We start from the raw sequence: 16,176 nt of genomic DNA, 5'->3' as shown, positions 1-16,176 counted from the left end.
TCTCCAGGGGCGTCTGCTTCTTAAGTTGACCTCTCTTAATCTATTGCGAACAGTGTCGGGACTAACGGTTACATTATGTGTTTCCTGGAGAACTAAACTAAGCTCTGGTGCTGTAAGAGTCGGTCGGCGTCGAGCATTTAATTGTAAAAAATGATCTTGCTGAGGGGTAGTAATGCGATGTCGCCCTGTGTGCCTTTTAGCAACATCACCACTTTCACGGTAGCGTGCACCACTTAATCGCGATATTACACTTTGCGTTGTATTTAATGCTCTAGCTACGTCGATTTGGCGCATTCCAGCTTCGAGCATATCCATGGCCCTTAGCATTTCGTCTCTGTTATGTCTACTCTCCATAATGTTGTTTAATACTAAACAGAGTTATTTGAATGAATTTTGGCCAGTTATCATAAAAACATAGCCAGTACAGGTTAAATTCGAACAACTAATGCTAGGTGCTTTTTATACATTTGACAAAAAATGCACAAACACTTCCGCAAATATCCCAAATTTAGAAATAACTAGTGTGACTACTTTGTTTCAATCGAAGTAGAAAGAATCGGCCTACAAATATGTGGTTGTTTATTCAAAACATTTATTTTTAACTTTAATAAAATGATATCCCTAGATTTTTCCGGTGTGTGTAGTTACTTAGTTATTCAAAAGCTATTGAGATGAATCAAAAAACAAACTATCGAGAAAAGATGTACCTAGATGATAAAATTTAAATTTCTTGCTTTGTTAACATATTCCACAGGGTGTTTCAAACGTTCACCAAAATATCAACATTTTGTTTTACCTTGTATATTTGACAGATGGAAACTTTCAATTTTAATTTAGAAAGAGATACTAAAAAGTCAAATAATTTAGCTACAAATTGTTTAAAAAATCATCAAAATCGGCCCACTAGAACAAAATATATTAAACTTTAAAATACAATTTTCGTGCCGGTGAGTGTAGTTTTTTTTTAATTTTACTGATCAATAACAGAGCTAAATTTTTGCACACGATTTTTTAAACAAGTGTTTATTGTTTTTGATAAATTGAAAAAACTTAGATGAAGTTTAGTTCCAAAATGCTTTTCAAGATATATATTTGTTGATTATATTTTTAATAAACAATATACCTAGAATATTCTACACCCTGTAGTTTAATGAATGAAATTTTTATTCCCTTAAAAACGAGAGATAGCGTTTTTGGAGAATTCCAAATTCTCTAAAAATGCTCTATATTTCGAACTAGAGTTTGGTTTATTTTGTAATTAATTTATTCTGCAACAAAATACTCTAATTTCGAAAAAAAACTATTTTAACACTCTAATTGCCCATATTTTTATATATATTTTGTTTTAAAATTTTTGTGATACCATAGCTTTCTTTTAGTGTTTTCAGTATTTATAAGAAATTTATATTTGTTTCGGCAGCTTGTTTTTTTAGAGGGCGGTTATCAAATCTAGTCTGCTCGGGTTAAATAAGAAAAAAAAATGTTCAAAATTGTTCCTATTTGTTAAAACGCGACGAGAAAATAATATTAAATGTTCGACTGCCATATTTTTGAATGTTTGTAGCAATATTAGAGACCCAGTTAGACGTCGAAAGCCTTTTTGATGCCGCTCTTTACCTTTATAAGAATTTTTAACTTTTGTGAGAGAAAGAACGGGAGAAAAATGTTATATTTGTTATTAAATTATATATTTGATCTCAGAACATGTAAGAATGCTGTTAGTTATATAATTCATTATAGATACGTTTGTGTGTGTTATACATAACTCTATTATAAATAATATACACAAAATTATTACATAAATATATATTTCTGAAAAATTATGTGTCAAACAAATAAAAGTGGATTAATTTATAAGAAATATAAATCACCTATAGTGTTTGTTTTATTTAAATACCTACAAACAATTTCAGATCTTTAAAAATAATATGACCTAAATTTATAACACAAAAAGTGAGCACAATATTTAATATACGGAGGGTGCCAAAAAGTTTGCTGCTAATGGAAATACCGTATGATCCAAAAAAAGGCATCAGCGATGGCTATGAAGTGAAGATCGCTGTCATTTTATATGGGAAATGTCATCGATCGTCATTTCCCAGCCAACTGGACGCCTTTTTGTCAATTATACTTTATTTTTCATTATTCAATTATTAAAAAAAATTGCGGAATTTCTTAAACATGTCCAATAACAAAATTAATAATTTTGATATGTCATGCGACAACTGTCATGGCGGCAAATTACACAAATCGTCTATGCAAAAAGTGGGGTTAGGTGACAAAATAGAAAATATTAAAGAGAAAAACTGTATTTTACGTCTATATACCAAGTTTAGCAGAATTTTATTCTATAAAGTCTTCTTGTTTTCGCTCTGCTACGAGGTAATTGCCAGGTCAATTTGTCAGTGACCAGCATGTTCAAGACGTTGACTTGCTCTAAACCAAGAGGTCACCAATTCTTATCTAATTTAATGTAGTGCATAAATTATAAAAAAATCTATGACTTTAAAAGAGTGATACCTATGACTTTCTATAAGAGATGCTATACCTGTGACTGTAAACCGTAACTATCTATTGAGGCGGATCTATAACTATCTATTCGGGCATCTATACAGAATTCTAAAGTTATTTACTATTAGGATTTACTACGCCATTGTCACCGGACCCTGTATGCCAATCAAAAATACTTGCCAAGTACATGAGTCGTCAGAGACCGCCTTTAGATATAAAAATGAAATGCTAGAAGGTAGATTATATTACAAAAACAGTCACAGAAGTCACACAAACTGCATTAGGAAAGTGAAACAAAAAGTGTAGAAATTGAGCATTATAATTTAATTATTTCTATTAATGTTTAGAGATATAAACAAAATTAAAAATGATAATAATCAAAGTACCAATTCCTGTTAAAAATCAAATAAAATTCAGACTAAAATAATTCCAATTCTAGACAACTAGAATAGAGTTTTTCATTATTTTGTCACCTAAAGCCGTTTTTTTCGCTATTGAGGGTAGGGGTAATGAGTCATCTCATATAGGACTTTGCTTGAAAAAGCGGTTACATAAAACAAAAAGTGGACAAGGCGCTAATAAGCAATAAGGGTCGAAAAGTAACAAAACCAGAAAAGTTGTTTATAGATTGTTGATGCACAAAATGCTTTATTTTAACACTTTGAATAAAATAATTATTTTTTTACTGAGAATTTGTTTTATTTATTATAAATATTAAATATGGTAAAAGTGAAAAGTTGCTTCAGTAGAAAAAATAAAATAGCAAATAAAGACATTCTGTCTTTTTTTCCACCCTATGGTATATAAAAAGGCATGATTAGGTATTATATCGTCGCGCGTCGGTGTAATATGTTAAACAGCTAACTCCATTATTCCTAATTTTACAGGTGAGGAAAAAACGATACAACAAAATACACATGTAGCAAGTATATTCATGCGTTAATATGATAAGGGATAAGAGGTGAACAATAGAACTCAATATTTCGTTAAAAATTTAACGTAAAAATGATGTATCAAACGTATTATTTAATTAACGTAAGAGTTAGCAGGTTAACACGTTTCATTAACGATATGTAAAAATCTATATCAATTTTGAAATACAACAAAAAAAGGCTTAGTCCATAGTTTATGAATAAATTGATAACTTTTTCATGAGATATGAAAATAACATTTGTAATTTTTTTGAAACCCGCGCCAAGACAAATAGGCAATATCTATTTCTTTTTAGATATTTCCTGTTCTGAGAATTCTTTACCCTTTCTTTAAAATGTAAAACTTTTGCTACAGCAGCGCCATACTAATTGTACCCTCTTTGGTGACCACTGTCATGGCGGCACATGAAGCTAAATCACCTTATCCACTTCCCCTACGTTTTGCTTATGTAAAAATGATCGTCTTGTCGTTATGGCAATTGTGGCATGACAATATCAAAATTATATTTTTGTTATTGTGTATGCTAGAGCAAATCAGTATCAACTTTATTTAAATAACTCAATCAAAAAATTACGATACACTGCGAACTTTATAGCACATCCTGTATATTCACATAACAATAAAGATAAAATAGCTTAGAGATAGAATATACTTAGTTTCTAACTTCTAAATACAGATAACGTATGTATAAAAAATTCTTTTTAGAAAACCTCATAACTTAAATTATTGATTTAAGTTTAATCACATTATTGTAAAGGACTAAAACATATTACAGAACAAAATATTTACAATTAAAAACTAATTCAATAGACACATAAATCATATCACTTTTAGTAGAGTGTTTCAATTTAAGTAATAAAATGGAATGCTCTAAAGTCCATTTAAATTCTAAACCTTATAACTATAAATTGAGTACTGTAAAAGTGCATACAATGTAAACAAAAATATTTTGTTAAACTATGTAGAATTTTCTTACATACATATATTGCAAAAGATCTATAATGGCAACATTCTAACAATCTGTTTTTTTAATAGCCAATAAAAAATTCTTTACATAAAATTATTTATCAAGACACGACAAATAAACAGGAGCACCAGTCAGTAACAGGAATAAAAATTATAACAAGGTTAATTTTAAAAATGATCGACTTTAACAGCAACACTATTCGCCGCATGATTACTAGGCAACAAAATATTATCCCAATCAGTATGTATGTCCTGTTCAGAATCTGTGGCTTTGAGGCTGATACCTAGGCTGGGTAATGTGTTAGCATAATGGGGGATGTTCAGAATCACAGGCTTAAGAAATTCTGTACCTACCAAAATAAAACAAAATATTTAAGTATGACACTATAGAGAGATATATTATGTAAATCAAAAGATAAATGTCCAAAACAGGAAAGATGACGATTGATTGTATAAAATACACCAATGAACTAAGAAACGATGAATGTATGACGGTAATTAATTCATTCGATAATCTTCTCCACTTTCAGAACAGCGTTCAGCTTTGTTCATCAAAGCTCCAAATAAAACCCAACGAGAAAATTTCGCCTACGTTGTTCCGTCTTTGGTTAGGTTCCGATTCTAAGACAATAAATTAGAAGGTTCAAACCTGCTTCACCTACGTAACCGTAGATGGAGCTGAAAACAAGGTAGGGTGCTATATAAAATATACATAGTATCCTTGTTTATATATTAACTAGTTATTCAGCGTGAGTTAGTTCTGGGGGTTTACTGATAGAATACGAGATTTGTCGTATTTTGAACTTCAAGCCTGCTTCCAGGCTTGAAGTTCCAGTAGGCCGCTTAAATTGACCGACAAAAACTTGCGCTTCTCCATTGTCTTTTCCAAATAAAAATATTCTGATACAATCGTCATCCTTCGTGAATCCGATATACTCACCTTGAGGGCCACACATAACCAAAGGAGATAACATGGTCTCACCTAAAAAAATAACAGTATTTTACAACAAAAAATTGCTCGTCGAAACAACTTTCGATTAACTACTACTGGTAAAGCACCTTTTAAGAAACTTAGAAAAGGAAATAGTTTGATTTTTTTGTATGTACACTAGATAAATTAATCTACTATTTCCCATCACCTGTATATCATGAGCCTATCCAGAAAAATAAAACTGAATCAATTAGTACAAAATCAAGCCAGTTTTGTTTTTGTTGGCTACGCCCATGACCGTTACCATTATCTAGATCCAGCGGCGGAGAGTTATCGCACAATCTGGGATCGGAAATTACAAAATAAATTTCCTTCCTTTCTCCTGCAGGAATGGCCCCTGCTGGGACTTCTAGTGACACTCCCCAGTACTCATTCACCAAGGTAGCGCCTCTATGGTCTACATAGGCTGATGTAACATCTCTCTTGCTGGGTCTGCTGTAATCTTGCATCGTCACATTTCTATTTGCGTCACTCGCGACCTATCAGTGGATAATGACAATTAAGCAATGTTGCCCTAAACCGTTAGTATGCAAAATAGATCAAGATTATTAATATGGGCGATAAAATGACAAAAATTATAAAGTGATAATTAATGTCATTCTAATAGCGTAACAAAGATTGGCGTAGTTCAATTGATATTTTTTATGATGTGCCTTTAAGAAAAGGAAATATTCTATTTATTGTTATGTAACTGATAATTTAATTAATGGATTCGTAAGGCTTGCTAGAGCGGTATATATTGACCACCAAAAAGTTTCCAACAAATAATTTTTTTTTTCATTATTGATTTATCAAAAACAAAATTATTTGGAGTCAATTCAGCAAGCCCAATAAATTATTTTGATATGACTGTAGGGAAATTAATATAATCTTTGTTAAAAATATAGCTGGGTTCAGATGACATGACATTGAACATTTATAGTTCAGAGAGAGTTATAACTGCGTCACAAAAGTTAAAACTAATATTTTTATTGAAAAAATCCACAAATATTGGACTACGAAGCTGACGTGCTCTATTAATTAAAAATGGGTCTATTTGGCATTATTTTTATTGTCACGTTTTTATGCAATTCAATTTCTTTGAGAGTTATTAACTATATCAAATACCAAAATTTTTGTTATTGGACATACTGAAATGATACATTACATATAGTTTCTAAATATAAACATCTTAATATATAGGATGATCCACGACGATGCCGATGGAATGGCCCTGGGGGCGTGGGCGCTGGAAGGCCCACGGCCATACAGCGATTTTTGCTTTTTTGCGTGTGAAGCGCTTTTGCGATTTTATCGTTTGAAGCTTTTATTTCGATTGGTGTCTATTAAAAAAAACGCAAAAGAAGCGGCAGGTATACAGTTTCTATCAAGATGTCAATTGGTAACGTCGCAAGCTCGTGGATTCCCGGCCCGTTCAACAGTCAATCCTGTGAGAAAGAGATAGGCGATATTGGCGCGGTTAGCGTTGAAAAGACGAAGATGAAAGACATGCTCGGATCGATCGTTGAACGGGCTGGATATTCGACGACAAACGCAATCTACTGCTAATGCCAGTGGTGTGCCTAAAAATGATTATTATATCCCATTTATTTCAGTAATTTTAGTTTATTTGTGTATATATTTTTATGTTGTAGTTTTGTGGTTACTTGTGTGTTATAATTATAATAATATAATATAATAAATAATTATAATTATATAATAGAATAGAATTTTACTAATTGCTAACGCAATTTTAGGACATGACTTATCAAACTTTTTGAAGTGAAACATCTTTACGCGCGCTGGGAGTAAACATTCAAAGCCGTGACATACGAGCTAGCGAGACGGCCCCGACACACGAGCTAGTGGTAATGGCTTAGAAATACGTAATGACGCGACGAGTATTTATGAGCAGTTCACGTGTTTCAAATTTTAATACAAATTTTGTAGAAGTGAATCAAATTATTACGTGTAAAAAAACATTTTTTAAACGTAAAAACTATCTATTGCACGTAGAAAACTATTTTAATTATTTTTTTATTTTACGCGAATAAAACTGTTAAAAACTATTTGTTACACGTAAAAAATAGCTATTTATGTAACTAGTACCTAAAATGATGTTTTTTAGGACGAATCATTACTGTTTGCGGACGAGGCGTTAGCCGAGTCCGAAATAGTAGATGAGTCCTAAAAAACATAATTTAGGTACGTGTTACATACACTATTTTTTGTCATACGCTTTTTACAGTTTTTTAGAACGCATATTTGCAAATTTTCCATATTTGAAATTATAATGTTTGAAAAAGTTGGCTTATAAATTCATATCTTAGTAACGAGTTTGTTTATTTCATCGCATTTTGACATGTCATTCGAAATTTGTCACAAAATCACACAAATTCATCAACAATTTTAAAATGTTCCAAATCCCGAACATATTGCTAATAAGGCCAAAGAAATCGTGTTGGATTTACTTCCTGTGAAGTCTCGTGCCATTTACCAGAAAGAATATGATGTTTTTTAATGAATGGAAAGACAAAAATGGCGTATTCGTTGTAAATGAAGATGTATTGCTAAATTATTTCCACGAAAAAGTAAGTACCTAGGTACTTACTTTAAACAAATAACTTAGCTTTTGATATTGTTAGTATTTAATAATTTAATTATAAATATATGTATAATTTTATGTGATTTTGTGACAAATTTCGAATGACAAAATAAAACAACCAAATAACGAATTTAGACATTTTAGTCCATAAAGGTTGCCATGACGACCTTTACGGCCTAGGCCGAAAAAGAAACATTTTACGGACTGAAATGAGTCCGTAAAATAGCTGTTTTTGGGAGCGTATGACAAAAATATCTTTTTAATTTATTACTTTTTCAACATTTCAAACTACACTTTTTCAAACAAATCCTTCAATTTAATAGAATCTTCCTAAACAGTAGATGTTTTCTATAAAAATAGTTTTAGATAATAAAATGAGAAAAAAATGCATACTATTTAATTTATTTTTCTTGTATTATTAAATACTACGTCCACCTATCACGGGGTTTCATCTTGAAATCGCTAAAGACGCTACAGAAAACAAACTGATGTGTTCTCATTTGCGTCTTTTGCGAGACACGCCGAACGCTACACGCTTTTGGTCGAGCTAGTCCTATATAATCCTGTTATTTTGTTTTAGTCGCAAAAGACGCTTCACGTAAAAAACTCAAAAATCGTGTGGCCGTGCGCTGAGACAAAAAGACGAACCGATCATAAGATTTTTTTGAAAATTTGGATTTTTAAATAAAGGCACTTGCTCCATATATCTAAACTATTTTCAGCGTACTGTTGCCGCCTCATTTGAATAGTAGTAGCATATTTGCTATTTTAAACAGAACATCCGGTATATTGTTACAATTTTGGAAACTAATGTCATATCTCATAATTTTTCTAATATGTCATCTTTTACCTATCTCTAATAGGTAGTTTTCGAGATAAAATCTAAGGATAAAATATAAAACATGTGTAAAATTGACAGAAAACTGATCTGAATAAGTATTGGTAAAATTATGAGATGAAATTTCAACTTTCACTTCAACTTTCAATATGCCCACTTCTTGATTTTACTAATGCTTATTCAAGATTATATGTGTGTATAATTACGAAAATTATAAAAGATAGTAATTTCTAAAAATCTAATATACCAGGTGTACCATTTAAAATAACAAAGATATTACTACTTTTCAAATGAAGCGACAACACTGTAAGGCAAAAAACAATTTAGTTCGATGCCTTTAGGAAAAAATCACCGGTTCTCCATAAACGTCTAACCTACCATGGCAGTGAATCACCCTGTATCCTCGTACAACTGCTATTATGATCCTTAATATGAATATCTTACTATAATTTTAATTAAACTAATTTCTCTACAGTCGATTGTTTTGTATTTACTTCTAAATTATTTTAAGAGAAAGGATAGACCACCTCCTAATGTTACATTGTTTCATCCATATTATGATCATGATCTAAGTCAGACACCTCGCAAAATCGTTAACTGTTTACCTGATTGTCATTAACGACGGCTTTCTTTGATTTCCTTCCAAAAGACCATTTCCGGAAGAGTCTGGGGGTGCTATTACCTCCCATTTTGAATGACTGTGCTTTGGTTAACTTAGGTTTAGTCGTTGGAGAGTTAGTGGCCGAGGAAGGGGAGGCATTTAGTTTTTGAGCGAGATTAGGCTGTGACCCGTAATAAGAAGCTCCCTGCTTTTGAAGCCACGCGTTCCTGGTCGATAAAAAGAGATGGGCAATTAAGGTTAGGGGTGAACTTGATAAAAAATAAACAAAAAAATGCTATCGAAAAAAACCCAGGAGATTTTCTGCATCTCTTTTTATGTACAGGTGGGTAATTTCTTAAATACTATTATTTCGGATATAAACACAGGTAATAATAAAATGGTGCCCTAGTTCAGTATTTTTTATAAGTGAGAATTATTTTTCGTCAAGTCCATCATGTAGATTTACAACAAAAACCATGATTTTCAATATTTTAAAAAACAATACAGCATATACAGATTGTGCAAATATTTCGTGAACATAAAACTCCTGCTTATTTTTGGAATCAAAATAAGTGCATTGGACACAATTTACCTCTATACAAACTGCTTCCTTTGTCCGTTAGAGGGCATCAAACTTAAAAAAAAATAAACTCATTTTTTAAGATATTTTAAGAACCGTTATTCCGATTTATATGGGATTTGTGATGCCGATGTTTTGGTAAGCGCCTCAACATTTGACTTTCTGTTTTACCGAAGCTGACTTACAAATAATATTTTTTTCGTATGTAGGCACATAAAACCCAGTATGCGCTAATAACACAAGTTTACAAATTCGGGTCAACTTTTGGACCCGAGCAGATGAGAACGATTCTTAACGTTATTTGATGCCCTGAACTCAGATTTTCAATTCGTTTGTCAAGATTGGCTCTAGTTTTCGGTGTGGCCGAGTCGTACCCACTATGAGTCAGGACAACAAAATGTGTCCTCTGTACCACTAAGTAAACCCACAGGACGTTTTACTACCACCTCTTCACATTAAACTTGGCCTTATTATTATTTAACTTTGTCAAAGCGCTCAATCGCGAAGGACCGGCTTTCTAGTACTTAACCAAGTTGTTTCCAAAACTGTCATACGCAAAAATCAAAGAAGGAATATTTCTCGGACTTGATATTCGAAAACTAATGGCTGACGTAACGTTTACAAAATGTTTAACGCTTGATGAGGCAGCAGCATGGGCATCGTTTCAAAGTGTTTACAACTTTCTCGGTAATCATAAATCACTGGATTACAAGCAAGTAATCGACAATTTGTTGCAAAATTACCACAAGATTGGAGCTCGAATGCCTCTCAAGATACATTTTCTGCATTCACATCTTGATTTTTTTCCGCAAAACTTGGGCGACACGAGCGACGAGCAAGGAGAGCGGCTACACCAAGATATAGCAAAAATCGAAAGGCGATACCAAGGATTTTGGGACGAAGGCATGATGAGCGATTACTGTTGGACCCTAATCCATGAAACGGATCCCAAGCAGTATAAAAGACTCAGTTCAACCTCTGTTCATTTCTGATTTATATTGTTTAATTCAATAAATGACCGTTAACGGTCAAAAATAGTAAAATAATGAATTTATTGAATATTTCGAAAACTAGAACCAATCTTAAAAAATGGACTGCTGATTTGAATTCAGCTCCAAAAATTATCTTAGAAATTGCTTTCAGTTGCTCAGGTCCAAAACCGTGTATACTTGTGTAATCTAGTTGTCGAAAATATGGAATGTTATGTCAGTATCACAAATTATATTTGACAATAATAATAATAAATGCCATAAATGAAACAAGTTTAGATTGGAAAGTGCCCATAAGAACACTGTAAATACTATTTGGCGCTATTCTTGCAACGGTCCCGACCCAAAGCTTTTGATAATTTCGGGGCGGTTCGGCTTTTTCCCGAATTATGTCGCCAAATATTATTTATTCGAATTTATTATTATGAAATACCTATGAAACATTGGAAACCGACGTTATGCCATGAACCACGATGGTTTTTGCAGTTCACAGTTCACACAGCTTTTTAAGTTTTTAATGCCACTTTTTCACAATTATCACGGGTTTGAGTAAATAAAATTTAAATTCAACTCACAAGATAAACACTTTTTGGTATTTTTTCAATGAGGGCGGTTTAAATTTTGAAAGACTTTATAATTTTTGAAGATTCTGGCTTTGACAAAAGAAAATTCTTTCTGTTCTTGTTTGCGGTTGTTCTTAGCAACCGCTATAGCAGCGCCAGATCCCCATACAACGGATACGACCCAAAACAATTATACGTTGTAGCGGGAAGCCGAGCTTTCCAATCTAAATTTATTCCCTTTATCTGTGCAATAAGCTTCATAAATCTGAGATGAATTAACGTTCGGCATTATTAGCCGACCATACCAACAGGTATAGTAGGCTATTAAGATCGGCAAAAAAAGTTTTTTTTAATATCACTCAAAATGAGTTATTTGGGTCATAAATAACCTAAATACAAAATATTTTCATGGTGTCTGTCTGTCTGCCCGTGTATCTGTAACACGATAACTCAAAAACCGCTAAACCGATTTTGACCAAACCAAACCAAACCAAATTTGGCACAAAAATACTGTGGCACCCGAGAATATGGCCAATAGTTTTTGGTGGGGTTGGGAGGTTGGTAAGGGGAGGGGGTTAAAAATTTACAAAAATCGTAACTCCAAAATTACAGTAGCTAGCGAAACGTGGTTTTCAATTTAAGATTAGGAATAATATTTGCAACAAAATTTGTAATAACACCAAAATCAGTCAAAGTCGCAATTTTTGAGATGAAAAAAATTGGAAAAATTCCTTTACTTTGTAACTAAAAGAACTGCCTACCAACTTTTTATTAACATATTTTAGTATGGGCGGCTATACGTGCCTCCCGGTGCCAATTTTTTTTAATTGATACCCTCTAACAGACAAATGAAACACTTTTGTATAGAGGTAAATTCTATGTAATGAACTTATTTTGATTAAAAAAATACATAGTTGTTCTATGTTTATGGAATATTGGAACTCCCTAGCTGCGTTCAGTTATTCAGGTTAGACGCACTCCAGACAAAATGTACGTCCAACAACGTTTTTAAACAGAGGGTATACTTATACACAAAGACATTCCAATCTTGTTTGAAAATAGTGGGAAAAGCACAAACAATTTTAAGGTGTGACGTCGCGTCCAAATGCACTCTTATTCTCAATATCTAAACGCAGCTCCTTTATATTTTGTAGGTTGCTTTGGGAAAAATATTTCTAAAAAAAATTCTCAAAAACTATGCGATGTGGCGTTATTTTACAAGAGATAAAACCGTAGTAAATATTAGAAGGGCCATTTTACGAAAAAAAGTCGATAGAGTTGAAAAATATTTTTAAGTACTAAAATTTATGTTGGGGTGGGGGTAGTTTTCACTATTCCGTTATTTTTCTTCTTTTTTTTTTGAAATTCAAATTTTAAAGCGCTTATAAAAACACAGGCACCCCAAATCTCATTCAAATCGGAATAACAGTTCTTAAAAAATGTGTTTATTTTTTTAAAGTTTAATGCTCTAACGGACAAACGAAGCACTTTTGTATAGAGGTAAATTGTGACCAATGTACCTATTTTGATTCCAAAAATACGCAGTAGTTTTATGTCTACGGAATATTAGGAAACCCTGTATATGACATATGTCATGGACGCTAAAGAAATAAAATCTTAAATTTGTAAAACAAATACCTATGATATTTTACTTTTCGTACTTAAAGTAGTAAATTATTTTTTATTATGCTTAATGATCTCCTGAAGATTTTCCTTAATACATTAGTTGAACTAAAAACCCACAACTATACACATCACCCATAAAAACTATACAGCACCACCACCAGCATGCTCTAAGTTCAAAATTCAATTAACAAATTCAAAAACAAAATTACACACGACGTACCATCGATACGAACTAGAAGTCCAACATATAGACTACCCTAAACATAAAAAATAATATAAACATAAATGCCTAAATACAAAAGACATAGAACATAGAATTAATTTTATTGCTTTCTAATCAAATCTACATTTCCGTGTATAACTAACAATCTGAATAAGAGAAAATTGAGAAATTATTATATTATATTAAAATCTCAGGCATCTAGTACTAATCTATTCATCGAATGTAATAAAACTTTCCGTTTGTGCGGTTTCATTCTAGTGGTTAGTATTAAAAAAGCTAAGCAGAACTCTTTGCACTAAATATTACAAAGTTTGTTTACTAATAGGAGCAAACTGTCTAGTACATTCACAGTAGTTCGTTTGTTATACCAGTTATTAACAGTTGCACGCTTACGCAAAGTCAGTATCTGAAAAGCAGTAGTTTTATAGATTTTTATCTATAAAATAGGGGCTACTTTTAGCCCCTATTGAACTTCTAATACAAAAAAGACTTGAGACACACAATGAGACGGATATAATTCTAACACTACACATCTTTTTCAGCATTCGAATGGTAGAAGCCATACTAGTACAAGATATAAATCTGTAGACAAACAATACAGTATAAATTTTATGACCTAAGCATCATCTGAACACGGCTGCTTAAGAAAATATTTGTAATAATAGAATATAAATAATCATAGTAGAATCACAGGTAGAATAAAACCTAGTAATCTTTATACAATATATCAATACACAGTATCGAGCGTAGCTATTCTGGTAAAATGAATGACGTCAAGCATAGATCCTTTATTTACATGCGAATGATGGTGTACAGAGAATATTTTCATCTAGAATCCTACCAGAACTGTGACTTGCCTAGAATAGAGACTCTCTGTAAGAGAAAGAACAATAGAAGTTGAAAAATTGAACGGTAATGACTGATCTGGCCATAAAACTGCGTGGTCTGTATTTTAGTGCATGCGATAGAGATAAATATAAATGACCGGTTGACAGACTGAGGGACAAAATAAAATGCGGAATAGTGTTGCCGGTTTTTGCGTGTATAGAAAAATATATTTAGAAAAAAATAAACTATTTTAAAAACTTTCATGCTAAATATAATCTATTACGGAGCTGTAATAAAATGAAATCTAATTGTGAAGAATAGATAGAAGTTCCAACCCTAGATGCTACATTTTTCGTAAACGCCTACTTGTTCGGTTTGAAATTTTAATGCAAAATCCGACAATACCGCATAGAGGAAATGTACCAACCCAACTTTTATCTCTTTTTAATACATTTGATTTTACATTAAGCTGTCTCATCACTGTCTTACACGGTAAAATCCAGACCACTCAGTTTCGATGATCAGATCAGTATGTATTAGCGTAAGAGAGAGAACAGACTTCTTCATTGCAATGAACGATTCAGTGATCACTAAAGCTGTAATGGCAGTCGTATAACGGCAGTTATGCCCTTTTTTCCCTAGAGCTTCCATCTTTTTTCCAAAAGTAGACCTAACAGTAACTTTTGGAAATTTTATCTTTAAACTATTGAAAAAGGAAAAACCTGCGTAAACCGAAATTGTTATTAAATTTCTTCATTAATAACCTGAATAAAATATAATCTGAGAGTAGAAACAGTACTTTTGAATAGAAAACAATAATAGTAAATACAAGATGTGTCAACTTAAGTTCAATTTATATTTACATATATATGTTATTATTTAAACATAATTGGTTTTAATGAAACCATAAATAACAGGCCAGAATAAGTACTTGCAAAAATTGAGTATCAAACACATCCTGAATTCGAAAAAAAACAAACGTTTACAATAAAAAAAGAACAAATTTACTCCCCATGTTAAGCAATACATTCTACATAAAAATAAATCTGTGTACATACAAAAATCAAGACAAAAAAACAAAAACGAATATTTTTAGCAACTGCACAGATTACAGATACGTACCTCAAATTATGTCCCACTGGCTTACGGTACAGTTCAAAAGCAGAACCTCTTTGCTCTCTTGAGCCTTGCAAATCAACAACTGGGGGCGCTCTGTGTTCTCCTCCACCATTGTCTAAAGGCGGTGGGTAGTCGTGGCTAGCTATGGGCTGAATCTCGCTGCGACTCGCGTACGAAATACTCGGATGCCTTCTGGGAGATTCATGTTGATACGGTGGTGCCATGTCGTAATGTCCGCCCATTGTAGGGGGGTAATACGGAGTGGCGTGATGGGGCACAGCCTGAGCATTGTAGTAATAATTGGGCGGAGTTTGATTCAGTCTTGGATCCACAGGATTGCTGTGACTTTTACCATGTTGGTAGACAGGAGGCGGTTGTACCATTCCGTAATTTTGTCCTTGGGGAGGCCTGTAATTTTTAGGTTTGGGAGGTGGTATAGGTTTGTACTGATTTCCGTTAATATTGGGAGAGCCCATATCATATCTAAAAATACGTAAAATGTAAATATATTGAGAACTGATGTATTTTTTCTTTTGTACCCATTGTGGTTTAAAGGAGGACTCCTGAGAGGTGAATGTTGATGTATGCTGAGCTGAGATTCTCTGAGATCTTGATTAGAAGCCCGGGAATATTCTGGAGGAGGTTGATTTCGACTAAAAAAGAATATTTATTAAAGTTAAAAAATATAATTTCCTCGTTATTCACATTCAAATTTTTACTAACTCACCTATATTTCCCATAATCAGTCTTAGTTTCCATATGAGATTTTGAAGGAATGTTTTGCTTAGCAGGAGACCTGGAGTACCTATATGTATATCACAATT

General features: G+C 32.5%; 1 protein-coding gene across 4 annotated transcripts in view; it reads right to left on the bottom strand.

The window, feature by feature from the left end:
• Window positions 1–1,213: 1,213 nt before the first annotated feature.
• LOC115874369 (tight junction protein ZO-1) overlaps window positions 1,214–16,176 on the bottom strand; it is a 100,021-nt gene continuing 85,058 nt past the window's right edge. For 2 of the 4 annotated variants that reach the window (XM_030889510.1, XM_030889511.1), the window contains 7 exons: window positions 16,080–16,157; window positions 15,892–16,005; window positions 15,356–15,835; window positions 9,429–9,651; window positions 5,646–5,880; window positions 5,351–5,392; window positions 1,214–4,760 (listed from right to left, as the gene is read on the bottom strand). In XM_030889510.1, coding sequence (XP_030745370.1) covers window positions 4,579–4,760; window positions 5,351–5,392; window positions 5,646–5,880; window positions 9,429–9,651; window positions 15,356–15,835; window positions 15,892–16,005; window positions 16,080–16,157 — 1,354 coding nt within the window. In that variant the 3' untranslated portion in view covers window positions 1,214–4,578. Of the gene's footprint in view, window positions 4,761–5,350; window positions 5,393–5,645; window positions 5,881–9,428; window positions 9,652–13,402; window positions 13,440–15,355; window positions 15,836–15,891; window positions 16,006–16,079; window positions 16,158–16,176 lie in introns of those variants that run through there. The other 2 variants (XM_030889513.1, XM_030889512.1) reach the window with 2 other exon arrangements.

This window comes from Sitophilus oryzae, unplaced genomic scaffold, assembly GCF_002938485.1.
Source record: "Sitophilus oryzae breed Bouriz unplaced genomic scaffold, Soryzae_2.0 scaffold_1274_pilon_pilon, whole genome shotgun sequence".
In the NCBI taxonomy this organism is placed as follows: domain Eukaryota; kingdom Metazoa; phylum Arthropoda; class Insecta; order Coleoptera; family Curculionidae; genus Sitophilus; species Sitophilus oryzae.
This window is presented reverse-complemented; position numbering and strand designations above follow the sequence as displayed.